Below are 16,290 nucleotides of genomic sequence, written 5' to 3'. Positions count from 1 at the left end.
ATAAATGTACCCTAACAGAAAAAGAAAAAGCCTAAAATGCTGCTGGATAAAAAATGAACTGAGCCTTGAGCAAATTGATTTAAACATTAGAAGACTGTATTTTTGTTTAATAAGCCAAAGTCAAACCATGAAGGCAGGAACTCCACCAACTATCTAATAAATCAATAAAAGGTCACAGGAATACAACACTCCCAGATTTATTAAAGGCACCTGTACGAGACCATTAACGGAAGCATGAACATGGATGAACCGTGCTGATTTGCAGTGTTTTCACCTACAAGCAAGCCCTCCATTTTTGGAGTGCAGAAACTAAAATCCCTAGGACAGACTTGCCCAACTCTTGCTCTACCCAGATAGCCACACTGGCTAAGAACGTCTGCCAATGTAGTCCCTGAACATCTGCCACATTAGTTAAATCCTGTTTAGTGCAGTATTAGATGGACTATAGAAACAGCAGTTTCTCCAAGTCAAACAGCTACACTAAGCTACCAGCTGTTACTATAAAAGACAGGAAATCTTTTAAAGCTGTACATTAGCCACTGATTTTCTGGCACAACTTCAAGTTCAGCAAATATTCTAGTATTGCCCATTAGCTTCTAAAAAGAGAAAAGACCACAAAATACCACAAGACCTTTCTTAATAACAATAACAATTACTACAATACTAATAGGGCAATGGGTAGCGGTAGCAAAAAACTGGTCAGAAATGCCAATATCTTCTCAGAGCGAACCTTCAGGAGTGAATGGAGTTGATTTCATGTGAGTTGTGGGTTTTTCCAATTTTACCATTGAAATCATATTGATAAAGCAAGAAACAGATTTACCCTCCTATTACAATGTTTTCCTTAGCAGCTCCTCCTAATTCCCAGAGAAGCAACCTGCATTCTATGGTGATATTCTCCTTGAGGAGGTCACCAAGATTTTCTCTGGCTGGTTCTATTATTTAAATATCAGTAGTGACTCCTGGAAAGAAAATTTGAATAAAAATACAAAAGAAAATGTAGAGGTCCATGGCCAACAGCAGAGCCCAGAATGATAAATATCTTGGTGATTACACACATCTCCCAGCACCATCACTGTTGGGTAGAAGCAGTCTTCGAATGACATCCCGGGAAAATGTCAGGATGGAAACAGAAATGGAGAGCTTAACAGTAAGAGCATTATGGTCCAGTCTTACAGGCACTATTTGTCCTTCTTGCTTTCCCCATTAGGATGCTCTGTGATAGTGGACTGTTCTGAAAATTCGTCAAAGTTCTCATCTGCATGCTTGGATATTTTCTTGGCTTTCTGGTATAGCTCATTCAAGTTGAATTCCCGGATCACATTCTCCTGTAAGAGAAAGATATATGACCGTTGCTTTGTGCCAGCCTCCAGCTCCCAATGTGACAACTCAGCTTCAATAATTTAGTAATTTATCAGACATTTTACTAAGGACTTTTGCTTACTATCAACTATGGCTAAAGGGAATACCTCAGAAAAGTTCCAAGAAACTGCTCGTCCTTTTTTATCAATCTGTGGCCGGCGCATCACTTCTTTACCACCTTGGAAAAGGATCAGTGTAGGCAGCTGCTTAGTGAGAGGAGAAGTACTGATTTTGTACCTATAAAGAGATGAATGAAAATTCAAAAATAATTTCTGAAAAGTAGCATCAAATCAAGTTAGTAATCTTTTCTGGCCTCATAAACAGGCAGGCCAAGAACATGTCTTGGGACCCACCAAAATCTTGATGTTTGCAGGTATAATAATATCCATAATTATGTGTAAATTGGAAATGTGCATCTTACTACAGCCTGCTATCTCTTTTGCAGTTCCAAATCTAACCAATTATACTAAGAGATTACCAACCAATGTCCTCCCTTTTCTGCAGTGCCCTGCTATTAGAAAGTAAATCTTCCCAATGTTCTCTTTCACAAATCTGGCATTCTAGTCTGTCTAAGCATCCTAGATATGTATAGAGGCTAAAGACTTACTTGGTGCTGACGTCAGGGTAGCGACCCACATCAACCTTTCCAAAGTTCAGTCCAGTGCAATTATATCTGGTAAAATATGACAATGATTACCATATACATGGAAATGCCAGCAAATAAAATATTTGGTAATAGCAACAATTATCCTCCTCTTCCCTTTTTCTTCATTGGAATGCGACTTACAGGCAATTTTTCACTGAGGTCTTATCCAAATTAAGCCAAATTATTTTCATTATAGTTATGTGTAACAGGCTTTCCCCAAAGTCACACAATAAGATTTGTGAACAAATATGAATTCGAGCTAAGTTAGACAAGAATTTTCCCAGTCTAACTGGAACTATACATTACAGACTGAATTACTCTTTTTCTTTAAGCTAAAGTCACTATTACCAGGAAAGCAATTTTTTTTTTCTGACTGAGAAAAAAAATTCTACACTGTGGCCATCTGCTGACTATTGCTGGAAGCAACATACACTACCAACACGTAGCCAAAAGCTACCAAAAGACGTGAGCATAAATGTAAGCAACATGCTGAGTAGGAAGGCTTACATCCAGGTTGATCCAGATATTTTAATCCAAAACAGCTAATAGATTAATTATTGTCATTTTTCTCAGCTTCATGTCCGAAATCTCCCTCTCAGAATATTTAATCAAATGCAAATCACTCACTTGAGAGACAAATCAGCATAGATAGGAGCAAATGACTGACATTCATTGGACCAGTTAGCAAAGAATTCCACAATCCAGGTCACTCGCTTGTCCCGGACTAGTTCCTCCTGTAAAAGAGGGATCTTGCTGACAGCCTGCTCATCACGCAGAAATGAACATTACACATGATATTCTGATAGCTGAAAGAAGTCAGAAATCTGTCCAACTCTTCCCAAAACAAGTGGTCTGCAAAAAACCAAAATACTCACATCTATAGTTTTATCACTGAAATATTTGATGTGTTCTGGACCCAAGTACAAAGGTGGCTTGCAAGTCATCAGGAATACTGAAAACGCACAACAAGCAGATCTGAGCATTAGCTAGGATGAGATGAGGAAGTTGCACATATTGATAGCCATGCTCCACAAGTGGACACGGTCATTTTATTTAATTTTTAAAAACATTTTAATTTTTTTATTTTGCACAATGTATCTGCATGCAGGGTTTTTGCTGCATTAAAGAGTGCTATTTTTTTCAAACTAATAATAACTATTATTAATAAAAGTCTTGCATTTGCTGGGAGGGTGGGTTGGAAGCAATAGAAGAAGCTAGAGGTAAATGGGTGAAACAAAAAAAGAAATATTAACAAGGCTGAAAGTGAATGGGCAAAAATACAAAACGTGGAATCAACAGGGAAGCAATAGAAAGGTAGGGTTGGCGAACAAAGGTTGTGTTTCTTTTTATATAATATAGGTTGACAATATCTGGATATTTCAAACAGAGTAATCAGGGAAAGGTTATCTTATTGCCACCAGGAATCATGATAGAAAGTCAGAGAGAGAGACAAAGTGAAAAACTAGAGTAATTTTTTCAAATCAAAATCCCATGCATTAGATCAGAGTGCCAAGAGCATTTTTTTAGCTCAAGGCCAATTATTTCTGGGATAAATCCCTACATGAAGAATGTAAATAGAGCCCCATCCCAGAGACCTCACCTAAGCAGAGTGTGAGATACAGCAGCCCCATCCGGATATCAAGACGAAAGAAAAGGATGACATTGGCCACTTTGCTGAACATAAAGATATTCCCCACATGCTGGTCCACAGTGACTTGTGAAACAGATAAAAAAGATGATTAGCAGGATATTATAAAACACTCCTGGGTCATCTACAGTAAGCTAGGACAACCTGAAAGTCAATTTACAGCATCATATTTTTGTAATTCTTGACATTTGGGATACTCAAATTTTGCACTACTAGAACTCACTATAATGATAAATTAATTTTGTACAACCTCCACCCTCAAGAAAAAAATTAAGGACTTCACTGGGCTGTGAACTGAGTAAAAATTTAGCATATGTTACAGATAGTCCTCTGTTTACAACCATAATCAGGATGTGAACTTGGTTGTAAAGCTTAGTAATCATTAAGTTAGAAATCATGTGATTGCTCCAACTCAACAACTGCAATCCTGGTATTCCTGGTTGTGGCTATTAAGTGATCTTGTGGGCCATTAAGCAGCTGGAGTCCCAAGTAAGAAGCAGGGTGATGCCTCAAAAGAATGGGAGAGACTCTAGGAGGCCCAGCATAGGCCATGTATATCTTTCCATTGAGGGACTGAAAATCCTTCTTGCTGAAATCCGAACAGGATTTTCAGCCGCTGATCAGAGAGATAAGCATGCATGGCCTGCAGTGGGCTTCCCAGGGTCTCCCCCATTGCTGAAGCACCCCATGCTTTTTACCTTACTGTGCTGAGGCTTCATTCAGGGACTGAGTGACCTCATGACATAGTCTAAGTTTTCCTTTGACAAGTATAAGTAAGTTCTGGCCATGATGAGATCGTATGCAAAAATCAGAGCCCTGTCAGGTTTCTAGCCTGGAGATAAGTAAATCAGAAGCCGAAACTTTTGTCTCTGGATAAACAGTATTTTAATAAATCACATTTAATCAGTACATTAGCATTATTCCATTGCAAAGTTAAACTTCAAGGCTCAGCAGAAAAATGTCTATAAACATCTAATGGCAAGACATGGATATAGATGTAGTAGGACTACTAAAATATCTCTTTAAAAAGATAAATAATACCAGTCTTCCATTTCCCAAATCCTTAGTTCGGCTCATTTTAGAATAATTATGTTTTTCTCATTGGAGGCTTGTGTATTAGTTTTGTAGGGGTAGGCATTACATTTGCGCACACAAACAGTATCAAAATTTGTCTCACTCATTGCTTCAACAGTTTAGGCTGCTGGCTTCTTCAGGCAAAATAGGAACATGTTCCAATAGTAGCCAAGCTTTGCAAGCTGATGTTCATTAAAAAATGGTGATTCCCCTCCCACCTCACAACTCCTGATCATAAAATCTACACAATTTTATGCATTCCCATATCGGTATTTATATAGTTTTTTAAAACTAATAATTTCCTTTTACTCAGCAACCACTTCCATCTTGTATATCTGATAGCTTCCTATATTTAAGGAACAGAAGGAATGAATGAATGATGGATGGATGGATGGATGGATGAATCTATCTATCTATCTATCTATCTATCTATCTATCTATCTATCTATATCAATCAATCATTGGAATGAAACTAATAAACATACCATTTTGGGAAGTTTAGGTTAATTATTCTGCCATTCTTTTCCCATACTTGACTTATTATCTCAGGCACTATGGTTCTATTTCACCCTTATTAGCCCTTTGATTGTCTTTGATTGTCCTTACGCAATCATATAGCCACATTAAGTGCATGAAAGTGTTGTTAACCTTCATGTCTTTAGATTGTTCCTACCTATATATGAAGCAAATTCCTTTTAAAGCCCTTCCTCTAATAGGAATGCACTCAGAAAATTAAGCCATTGTATTCTGGGAGCAGGTGCCTTGCAGCTTTTTGTCTTATTTACTGCACAAAGATAAGACCATGGCATAAAGTTCCTACATGCATTCCATTCTGCAGCAGCTATTTACTCAGGTTGAAGCAGTCTGATTATCCATTAGAACAACTTCTAGTACAAATAAAACCTATGAAGTTTTTTCTAAATATTTCAAAAATGACAATTAAAAATTCATCTGCTGTGTAATATAATGATCTGTTTAGAATTGGAGATTCATTTTCTAAGTGCATTCCTCCCTAGTTCATAGAAGAGCCATGAGTAAGAGACTGAAAAAGTCTTCATCTAATAACCTGGGAGATAAATTTCATTTGAAAGGAGGAAAACAATCCAGCTAAGATTTCTATAATGTCATCACTGTCTTTGAATAATTCTTCAAATTCTAAAAGATCCTTGCTTTCTGTGGAGATGGAAAGACCAAGAATCTGAGATACAGGTAAATGGTAGATGTTCTCTCTATCCACGAATAGCATTACTTACTGGATCGGCGATTCTTCATCATTACAATGGCACTCAGAAACATCAAGATTTCCACTTCCCGCTAAAAAGAAAGCAAAACTGGGTATTTAAGGAGTAAGTAGGAGTAAAGGGGAAGAGTAAAAAAACCTAACTAGACACAAGAACGAAATTAAATGCAAACCTCTTTTCAACATCATAGTATAACTATTGCAAATTAATCTCTGGTATCATTACACAGCTGTCCATTTGGGGAAAAAGGGCCACAAAGCAGGCAGATGGATGTGCAATCTTTCAATGCATGAATATAGCTGCGATACCATACTGTACATTGGAATCTAAATATATTTGGGGTATTTATTAAATTGTTTACATAATATAAGTGCAATGGCATTCTGAAACATTTTTGTTTCTACAGTAACTGCAACGTTTATTAAATCATACAATTTATCTATCTGCAATGATGTTCCTACACATTGCACCATTTATGCAGCAATTGAGAGTAAAATATTATGCTTACAGAAACATCCAGATCATAAAATGTTTCATGAGAAATCATGTTAGCTTGATACAAGAATAGATACTTCTGCAGCCTCTTAAACATGATATGAATTTTATATATAATATATATATATATATATATATATATATATATATATATATATATATATATATATATATATATATATATATATATATATATATATATATATATATATATATATATATATATATATATATATATATATATATATATATAATATATATATATATAATATATATATATATATATATATATATATAAACTGTTGGATTAAACTCCTGTCCCAACTAATTCAGCAATCTGATCTCACAGTTGCCAACTGTGCACAAAAAAGTCTATTACTCTCTCACCAGATGAGACACTCACACTACTATCAAAGTTAAGTCATTGATCCCCATGACATCCATGAATTGAGCCAACATTTTTTTGAAACTAGCCAAGCTAGCAGTAGCAGCCACATTTTATGATAATGAAATCCAAAGTTTAATTGCACACTGGATAAACAAAATATTGTTGGTCCCGATTTTTCCAAAATTAATTTAATTGGGTGACTGCTAGTTCTAGTATTTTGAGGGACAGTAGCTTGTCCTTCACTTTATCCATATCACAAATGTTTTAATGTTTTAAACATGTTGACTAAACCAAAAAGGCCCATGTTGTGACTTTTCCTCATAGAGAAGATGCTCCAGCCCTTTAATAGTTGATAGCCCCTTGATAACTGCCCAGTCACCTTTACAGGGAGATGGGTGGCATAAAAATAAACAAAAGTCCTCTGTACCTTCTCCACCTCCATTATTCCAGATGTGGCCTTATCATTAATCTATATAAAGGTATTATGATATTGGTATCATTGTTTTCAAGATGGCCAATTTTTTTTAGCAGATGCATATTTGTGTATATTGAACCTGTCACTATGAACCTTCAAAATGTTCTTAACATGACAAAGATTAGACTTCAATTAATTTTTGAAGATACTGAAAATGTATGGTTTTGCTTTTACAAACAGAAGCTGGTTCCTGTCCAAGTCAAAGCTTCTTCACAATATATTGATCAAATTGATTTGTGTGTCAAAGTAACTCATGTATGGCTCTTCACATGGGCATGTATAAACAGAATTTACTCCAAACCTAAGTGAACAAACCTTTTAAAGCACTCCCCAAGACATTTTTTAAAACTTTTGTAGACATGCAGTGATAAGCATCCTCAACCAAATACCTGCAATCTCACCACGGATGATGGAAACTTAGTTTTCAGCACATTTGGACAACTCCACTTGAAGAAAGCCGATTTGAATGAATTGCACGACAAGTCTCCGCTTACTGTGGTGTGCAAGGAGCTAAGACCACACCCACATCCCGAAATCTAAATAAAGTACTATATATTTAACACAGGTGAAAATCTCCACCACTAAATTAACCGCTAAGCTTAAAAGATCGCATCACTGGAGGCGAGCAGCGAAGACTGTCTGCTTACTACCGAGGAACTTCTCAGAGGCAGAGCATCATTTCTGCGCTCATGCTTTAATGACTGTATGACCTTTAAAGTTGTTGGAACATTCTTCTCATAAGAAATACATTTAAGGCCTCACGACCATAGAGAGGCTCTTGGGATACGGTCAAAGTAGGAAAAACACGACCAAGACAGGAAACACCTGCTGCTCGGATGCCGCTTGTGTCGCTGACGTGGTTTTTTTGGGGGGACGGGGGGAGTCCCTCTCGTTTATCCCTCCTGGGTGAGATGTGGGGAGCCCCGAGGAGCCCGAGCACAGGAGTCTGAAGCATGAAAAGGCCCGCAGGCACCTGCCGAAGAAGCATAGCGGACCCGAGAAGCGATGCAAGCCACAAGGAGAACGGCCGTGTTGTCTCCGCAGGCCGATCTTACCCAGTCGAAGTCGCAGGAGTTCCCGTCCTCCCGCTGGCTGGGCAGTCCGTGGCATAGCGGCGGCACCTTCCGCACCAACAGGAAGGCTGCCGAAAGTAGGAGGGAGAGCGGGTAATAAGGCTGCGCCAGCCAGCGGCAGAGCCCAGGCACCGAATAGAACAGGGCTAACAAAGGGGCCAAAACCGCCATCTTCACCTCACGCCGACCGAGATCCGTCGCAAGACGGCCTCCCGCCCACCCCGAGTCCCTTTCTTTTGCTTTTGATTGAGCGGTGGGTGACAACGTCCATCAAAGGAAAGGCGGAGCTCCGTGGACAAAGCTGTGTTCTTATTGGCTGGGAGAGTATCGCGCTGAAACTCTTCAGAACGGCAACCGAGGGACGGCTTTCGCTCTCTGACGTAATTCCGCTATTTAAAAGTGCGTCCTTCTCCTAAGCAACCTATCGTATCGTATAGTCGAGTTCCAGGTAAATTAGCCAATCCTACGCAGAGTATGGGTCTCCGCCTTCCAATGACGCCAGAGCAAACGTAGAAAAGCGTCGGATGCGAAGCCAATAGGAGGAGACTGCGCAAAGCACGCCGGGATGATGGAGAATTTTTCTGCTCTCTTCGGAGGGACAGAACCTCCTCCATCTACAACAGCCGCCGCGCTAGGCTTTGGCCCAGGAAAACCAGGAGGACCGGGTACTGGACAGCCTCCTGTGCCAACGGTGACTCCGGTCGGAGAAGAGACAGCACGCAAAGCGGCAGCAGCCAGCGGTCCTTTTTACCTAATGCGGGAGTTACCAGGTAGTGGCTTGTAGGGGCGGGCTTCAGGAGCTCCGTAACCAACCGCCGCCTAGAGGCGGGCGTTGCTTTTCTGCTCAGTGCTGCTTGACGGATTTTATACGTCACGCCGGAATATGCCAATGGAATGGCTCGCTGCGGCTGATGGGCAGTTGCTCCGCCCTTGCGGGAACTCGGGCCCAGCCGCTGTGGATCCTTGACGGTTGGGCTAAAGCGCCAGTGGGTGGGAACTCGCGCGACTGGCAGTTGCTCGGGCCACTGAACGAGCCGGGATGCATATCTTGGGCGTCATCGAGTTAAAAGCCAGCGAAGTTTCTTGTGGGAACTGTGGTGGGAGAGTTTTGTGTCATTTGTGCGAGAGAAGCGTGTGGCCGCTTGGCCTCTCGCGTCTGTTGCTCTTTGTGATTCATTAGGCTACAAGGCTGTGCGTGGCCCTTCAAGAACCTGCCCTGCTCTGAAAAGTTGTACAATCCACTTTCAGCGATATGCCTGGTAGCCATGAAATTGCTATCACTGAAAATAAATATGCATAGGCTTACAAAGTTAGTCATTTTCTCCAAATGCATCCACTTACGTAAGCAGAGCTATAGGTAGTCCTCAACTTGCAACAGTTTCAAAGTTACAACAGCACTGAAAAAAGTGATTTATGATGGTTTTCCACACTTATGACCGCTGCAGCATCCCCACGGTCACATAATCAAAACTTGGCCACCGGGTCATATTTATGATGGTTGCAGTGTCCCGGGATCACTGATCCCCTTTTGCAACCTTCTGACAAGCAAAGTCAAGGGGGAAGCCAGATTCACAACTCTGTTACTAACTGAACAACTGCAGTGATTCACTTAACAACTGTGGCAAGGAAAGTCATAAAATGAGGCAAAATTCACTTAACAAATGTCTCAGTGGCATAAATATTGGGCTCAGTTATGGTCGTAAGTCAACAAGTTGTGCAGTGAGAAGCAGGCTCATTGTCCCAGGGCTGTGGAGAGATTTCTTTATAATGGACTTGGCTTTAGAAGTTCCCTGGACATCATCCACCCATTTTTAACTCTTGTATTTGGGTCATAATTGCTAACTGGACTAGACCATTTATTTCTAGAGTGCTTTTCTGTCATTGCCATTTATTTATTTATTTATTATTTTATTTTATATTTTTTTATTTTATTTTATTTTAGTGGCTACCTCAGTGACCTTTTTGCATATATGATGACAATTTTTTTAAAAAAAATTCCAACCAAATTTTGTGTGCCTGACAACAATGCATTCCAGAGTGAGATTACTATTGGCATTGCTGCACAGGAGAGCTTTATCTAAACGAGATGGTAGCTGCTAGAGATCTTCACAGCATCTCTCTCCCTCTTTCAGTCACATACTCACTTAGTAAGCATTTTGCTTCCAGTTTAGAAACAGATTAGGGTCACTAAATGAGGAGGGCATGTATGTTTTACTTGGTTTTTTTAGCTTTAATGTTTTCTTTATATTGATTATAATGCATCAAACGATCGTGTGGATAAGGCCAGACTGTAAATATAATAATTCCATTCTCACTGCTAGTATTTCAGGTTGTATAAAATAGGATTTGTATCATTTCATTACAGAAAGGACATGATTTCAAAATCAGATTCTATCAAACTTTAGGGGTTTCTTTAAAAAATTATCTGTGCTGTTAATTTAGGCAAAACAGTCAGTAATATTGTTACTTTACAATGTTGTTCATTTTTTGTCAGGTACCACAGAACTAACGGGAAGCACCAATTTGATCACCCACTACAACCTAGAGCATGCCTACAATAAATTCTGTGGCAAAAAGGTGAAAGAGAAACTCAGCAACTTTTTGCCTGACCTGCCAGGGATGATCGATTTGCCAGGCTCACATGATAACAGCAGCTTGCGTTCTTTAATTGAAAAACCTCCCATCTGCGGTAGCTCATTCAACCCTATCACTGGTACCATGCTAACAGGGTTTCGTCTCCATGCTGGCCCGGTGAGTTATGCTTTGGATGAAAGACATGTTGTACTAAAGAAGGTTTTTAACTATTATAAACAAAACACACAGTGATACCTCGAATGAAAAAGAAACTTGCCAAACTAGTAACTAAGAATATTACAGGTTTGTAAGTTAAGGTCTGACAATTATCAGTTCAGAACCTGAATATAAATTCACCTCTAAGCATATTGATTATCAGCCATATGGCAGTGGACATCTTTGTGGAATTACATTACAACCTAGATGCAAATAAGTAATTTAAATGACAGAAAGAGACTACAGTGCAGAAATCTTGAATACGTTGTCTACTTTATGAGATATTGACTATGTTGTACATTCTAAAAAAGGAATTCAGCGTGGATGCTATATTATAGATACATTGCCAGCCCCCAGAATCAAGTGGACTGGAATCTTTTAGAATATGGTATATAGCATGTGACTATTGATTATGGGACTGACTAGGAATGCGGAAGCCTGAATTCTCCTACCCTAGGCGTGGAAGCAAGCTGGGACCACTCTGTCCTAGGAAAAAGGCAACAGTAATCAACTTCTGAAAATGTTGCCAGAAAATATATATAGAATATCTGTGTACTTGCCAGGAATAAAGACTGACTTAAAGGCAACCTCTGGCCACCCTCCCAAAAAGTAACGGGTTATAACTTCTCTATCAGAATAGACTTTTAAGTAAGGTTGAAGATAGGAAGAAGTTCCAGGCAAAGGATAAGATTATCCTTAAAAATGGAATTCTTGAATCTTTCTTTGACCTGCTGCAAAGTTGGTATCAAGTGAAAATTTCTAGCTGGACTCCAGGGTAAACTTATATTTATAGAATCTGTGCATATTCATATATCATATTTCTAAACACTCTATCTCCCTCAAAGAGGGTCTCTGCATATGATATACTGAGCCATCAAGTTTGCACAGAACAGTGAAACAGGAACCACAATGGCTATGTTAGCACAACATATCTAGTTGTGATTCACAATAGAAGCAATAGAAAATGATAAATCCTGGTTAAAATTGTCATCTCAAACAACCAGCAAATCTTTCTTTGTTGATATATTTGTCATAGCTATTGGACTGGTCAAAAATGGTAATTCTCTCTGGTAAGTATTCCAAGAATTTATGACCGATCTGATCACACTTCATGTATTTATTCATTAGATTTATATCCTGATTTTTTCTATCCTCAGAACAATCTGAGAAGTTTGGGCCGAGGAAAAGTGATTAGTCTAAGGTTACCCAAGTAAATTTATCTAGCTGGGGGTATAAGTTTTCATCCGCGTCTTCCTCGCTCTAGTTCAATATTGGACTGCTATATTGTGCTGGTTCTTGTTTTGAATCCAGAAGGCTTTGCAATGCTGCATTTGTAAAGTTGGAAGCTGGAAATAATGAAAATTTAGATTAGGGATAATTTTGCTTTCGCACCGAAATCTTTAATTTGCAATAGACACAAACACTAAGCTAAGTGAATATACAGGGGGTCCTTGCTTAATGACCACTCCTTCAACAACAATTCAAATTTATGATGGTGCTGAATGAGTGCTACTTACAACTGGTCCTCATACTTACATTTACAGTGTCCGGCCAGTCATGACCCCCAGCTCACCATTATGACAGTACAATGTCCCACAGTACGTTATTGCCATTTGCAACCTTCACTGCCAGCTTCCAACAAGCAAAGTCAATGGAGAAGCTAGCAGGAGGCTGCAAATGGCGACCATGTGATGTTGCACTTCATAACAGCAATCAGAAGTGCCAGAACTGTTGTCATGTTTTACAAACACGTCACTTAGCAATGGAAATTCTGGTCCCAATTACCATTGTGAAAGGAGGACTGTTCTGTACTACCTGTAGTAAAAAAATTTCTAATGGAAATTTTGATGGAGAATATTATTTGAATGGCTTGCAAAAAATATAGACCCGTAAGTCTACTATATATGTTTTCTTCAACGGTACTTGAAAAGTTCATGTATTGACATTCCTTTCTGTTTCTGTTACACCAGTTGCCAGAACAATGTCGCTTAATGCACATCCAGCCACCTAAGAAAAAAAATAAGCATAAACATAAGCAGAGCCGAACCCAAGACCCTGTCCCTCCAGGTGAGAAGTCTTTTCTTAGGATGTATAATAATAATGTCCCCACACACATCTTGCTGATAATAGAATTTTTCAGTCTGATAGCCTAAATTAAGTCACTCCTTCTAGAGCAGGGGTGTCAAACTCACGTTGTCATACGTGATGTATCGGGACATTTTTTCCCCTTGTGGCCAGCGCATGACACGTGTGGGCTGGGAGTTTGACAGCCCTGTTCTAGAGCAAATACCTTCTTTAATTGTTTTCTCTTATTTTACTAGAAACACCCTCTGATTCTGATCATAAGAAAAAGAAGAAAAAGAAAGAGGATGATCCTGAACGGAAAAGAAAAAAAAAAGAGAAAAAGAAAAAGAAGGTAAATTGGAAAATAGTTTTCACTGTTGATCTTGATATTTATAAGTTCGTTGCAAAACAACAAAGTTAAGTACTTCGGTTAGAGTTTGGTGTAAGATCTAAGATAGCTTTTTGGGCCAAGAAAATCTACATGGCTGTTTTTATTGCCTCTGGAATTTCTTATTTGTGTCTTCTTGTGTTGTTTTTTTTAATAGAACCGCCATAGCCCTGAACATCCAGGTGTGGGCAGCTCACAAGCCAGTAGCAGTAGCAGCCTCCGGTAGGGTCCTACCCAAGATTATATTAAAGAAAGTTCTCCATGAAATGCTACAGACATGTTGAGAGGTGGAGGAGGAACAAGAACCAGAAAACCACAGCTACCTTGTTTATCTCCTTTTAACCTTTTGGAGCAGTATATAAAAGATTATATTGGATGGAGCTTCAGGACTTCATAGCTTTCTCTACAAAGAACACAGACTTTGCTTGGGACATGGAGGCTGATGCCTTTATATGGAAATTATGTGTATTGTTTTGTGTTTTGTAAAAATAATGATCCTGACTAAGTTGGGATATGTTTGTCTCATATTTTAATTAAATCTCTGTTGGAGGAGATGCTAATGATTTGAAGGAATCCCGATTACTGGACTTTTCCTGTGTTGTATTGCAAACAATTCTGAATTATTTTGCAGTTAATAAATTGGGGGCAGAAATTCCAGAAGTTGCTTGAGATGTAGGATGGGTAAGTAGTCTGATAAAAACATCTTATGTGATTTAAGCTATTTTGGCTAGAGGAGAAGGAAAGACAAAATTTTAAATTGGCAGGAGAGGCAATATAAGATTGGATTTCACTTCCATGTTATTAGTTTTATGAGGAGTAGATTTGCTTTAGAATAACATGAACAGTTAATACAAAGTATTAACCAAAATACATGTAACAGTAAAAAGATGTCAATAGGAAATGATCATCTGTTAATTAGAGGACAAGATAGTTGCAAAACTCTTTTCTTCAAGAATCACTTATTAGATAGTGATTTTTCTACACATTCTTATTTAATTAAAGAACTAGATTTTATTTTTGCCTGGAGGAAGGAGAAATATGTTGGGAGATTTAAATTGAATATATAAAGCTATTTCCAGGAACCTCATTTTTCTTTCCTTCTGTTAGCATCCTTTGCTCTGTTTGACCTCACTACCTCATTACAAATATGCTGGCAAAATTGTTACTTAAAACCATCTACAGTAATTTGCTTCTTTCTTGGTTCTAAACATCAGAGAGAATTATAATATGGCTTCCTTTTAAAACAACTGGAGAAAATATGAAGCAAAAGGATCATGGTTGAGAAAGATTTGCTCTTTGCTGCCTCTTCTTGCTTGCAAAAGAATAGTAAGGCTTTCAGCAATGCCTCTTATGATTAATTTAGTGTAATATGGGAGAACCCTACTAAAATGCCCCTGCAATTTCCTTCAAATAAAATTGTGAGTGGGCATTTAACATAGGGACAGTACTGTATATGAGCAACTATGCAGCCACTAGGATTCCTGCTTTGAGCAAAAAGACAGATAGGCATTTTCATCTCTTTCCAAATCTATAGCTGATTTGTTTTAGAGAAATCATAAAACTATCATAAAAACAGCTGGGATGAACTTTTCCCTACAATATTGTGGCCTTGATAAAAAAAATAACTATTTTTAACCAAAGAAAAGGGTTGGAAAATACTTTCAGGGACCTTCCCTATCATAATTGGTTATTGAAAAATTGGTTGTTGAAAAAGTTTCTTTTATAGCACTTGAAAAGCAGATGGAGATGCTTGGGTTTACAATATTTAAAAGTTTTCTAATGGTTGATTCTATATTCTAAGTGACTTTTATGCTCCTAGCTTGTACAGAGCAGCTTGCTTCATCCCAAAATAAATACGTTCCATGAAGTAGAGAAATTGTTACACCAATTTTGTGTGCAAACTCTTATTCCTTGACTAATTGGCTTAAAGGGTCAAAGAAGGGTAGGTTTGGCAATTGATGTATCTTATGCAACAGCCTTAAACATGGTTATTTATGCTCATTCTTATATCTTTCATTGATTCAGATAGGAAGGGAGGAAGTAAAATAATAGAAATATACTTTACTGCTGGATATCAGAGGAGAAAGAAGGAGTTGAGTTCCTTCCCCCTTCCTGTTCTCTCTTGAATTGATAGTAAACTATTTAAGCAACTAGAACAGGGTCTCCAAACTTGGCAACTTTAAGACTTGTGGACTTCAACTCCCAGAATTCCTCAGCCAGCAAAGACCCTTGAACTAGAAGGTTAATTCAAATTAATAAACACAAAGCCAGTGATAGTAAATTGTGAACAGCTGTTGCTATACCTGTTATAACAACTTTTGGAAATTGTCTGCTTGGGCAAGGTGGGATTTGTGCTAGGTGAACTATAAAAGCTGAATGAAAAGTAATGCCTTCAGTGTTATAAAGCACTTATGGATGACAGTATCGCTATGCTAGAAACTCTGGCGTGTTCTTTAACATCAATTATTTCACTTCAATTGATAGGAAGTTGCTGTGAGAAAAAAGTGAGTGGGCATTGTGTATGAAATGAAAACCTGAAGTGGGTAATCATAAGTAAATTTGAACAACACACCATGGTTAAATTTTCAATTGTCGAATGAGTCCCTCCAGTTAAAATTCACCACCAAATTAGGTTTATGGCAATCA

The 16,290-nt window shown here is 38.4% G+C and overlaps 2 protein-coding genes across 2 annotated transcripts; one reads left to right on the top strand and one right to left on the bottom strand.

Annotated features, from left to right (window-relative positions):
* Positions 1 to 181: 181 nt before the first annotated feature.
* On the bottom strand, positions 182 to 8,625 carry TMX2 (thioredoxin related transmembrane protein 2). The gene is made up of 8 exons (XM_058196942.1): positions 8,385 to 8,625; positions 5,984 to 6,044; positions 3,609 to 3,722; positions 2,884 to 2,960; positions 2,636 to 2,742; positions 1,970 to 2,035; positions 1,470 to 1,599; positions 182 to 1,328 (listed from the first exon to the last, which is right to left on the bottom strand). The coding sequence occupies exons 1-8, from the start codon at positions 8,571 to 8,573 to the stop codon at positions 1,182 to 1,184; spliced, it is 891 nt and encodes a 296-aa protein (XP_058052925.1). The 5' UTR covers positions 8,574 to 8,625; the 3' UTR covers positions 182 to 1,181.
* Positions 8,626 to 8,754: 129 nt separating this feature from the next.
* Positions 8,755 to 14,207, top strand: MED19 (mediator complex subunit 19). The gene is made up of 5 exons (XM_058196955.1): positions 8,755 to 9,172; positions 10,897 to 11,153; positions 13,163 to 13,259; positions 13,514 to 13,608; positions 13,802 to 14,207. Exons 1-5 carry the CDS (start codon positions 8,968 to 8,970, stop codon positions 13,868 to 13,870), a joined length of 723 nt encoding a protein of 240 aa, XP_058052938.1. The 5' UTR covers positions 8,755 to 8,967; the 3' UTR covers positions 13,871 to 14,207.
* Positions 14,208 to 16,290: the final 2,083 nt, after the last annotated feature.

Source organism: Ahaetulla prasina, chromosome 1 (genome assembly GCF_028640845.1).
Source record: "Ahaetulla prasina isolate Xishuangbanna chromosome 1, ASM2864084v1, whole genome shotgun sequence".
Classification (NCBI taxonomy): domain Eukaryota; kingdom Metazoa; phylum Chordata; class Lepidosauria; order Squamata; family Colubridae; genus Ahaetulla; species Ahaetulla prasina.
Note: the sequence above shows the minus strand (reverse complement) of the source record. Positions and strands in the feature narration are given on the sequence as shown.

Bases quoted from the DNA above. Each gene is read 5' to 3' on its own strand.
- TMX2 (XM_058196942.1), bottom strand. From the start codon at position 8,573: ATGGCGGTTTTGGCCCCTTTGTTAGCCCTGTTCTATTCGGTGCCTGGG. The intron at 1,600-1,969 runs GTAAGTCTTTAG...ATCTCTTTATAG, and splicing joins TACCCTGACGTCAGCACCAA to GTACAAAATCAGTACTTCTC. The intron at 1,329-1,469 runs GTATTCCCTTTA...TTTCTCTTACAG, and splicing joins TTTCTTGGAACTTTTCTGAG to GAGAATGTGATCCGGGAATT.
- MED19 (XM_058196955.1), top strand. From the start codon at position 8,968: ATGATGGAGAATTTTTCTGCTCTCTTCGGAGGGACAGAACCTCCTCCA. The intron at 9,173-10,896 runs GTAGTGGCTTGT...ATTTTTTGTCAG, and splicing joins CCTAATGCGGGAGTTACCAG to GTACCACAGAACTAACGGGA. The intron at 13,609-13,801 runs GTAAATTGGAAA...TTTTTTTAATAG, and splicing joins AAGAGAAAAAGAAAAAGAAG to AACCGCCATAGCCCTGAACA.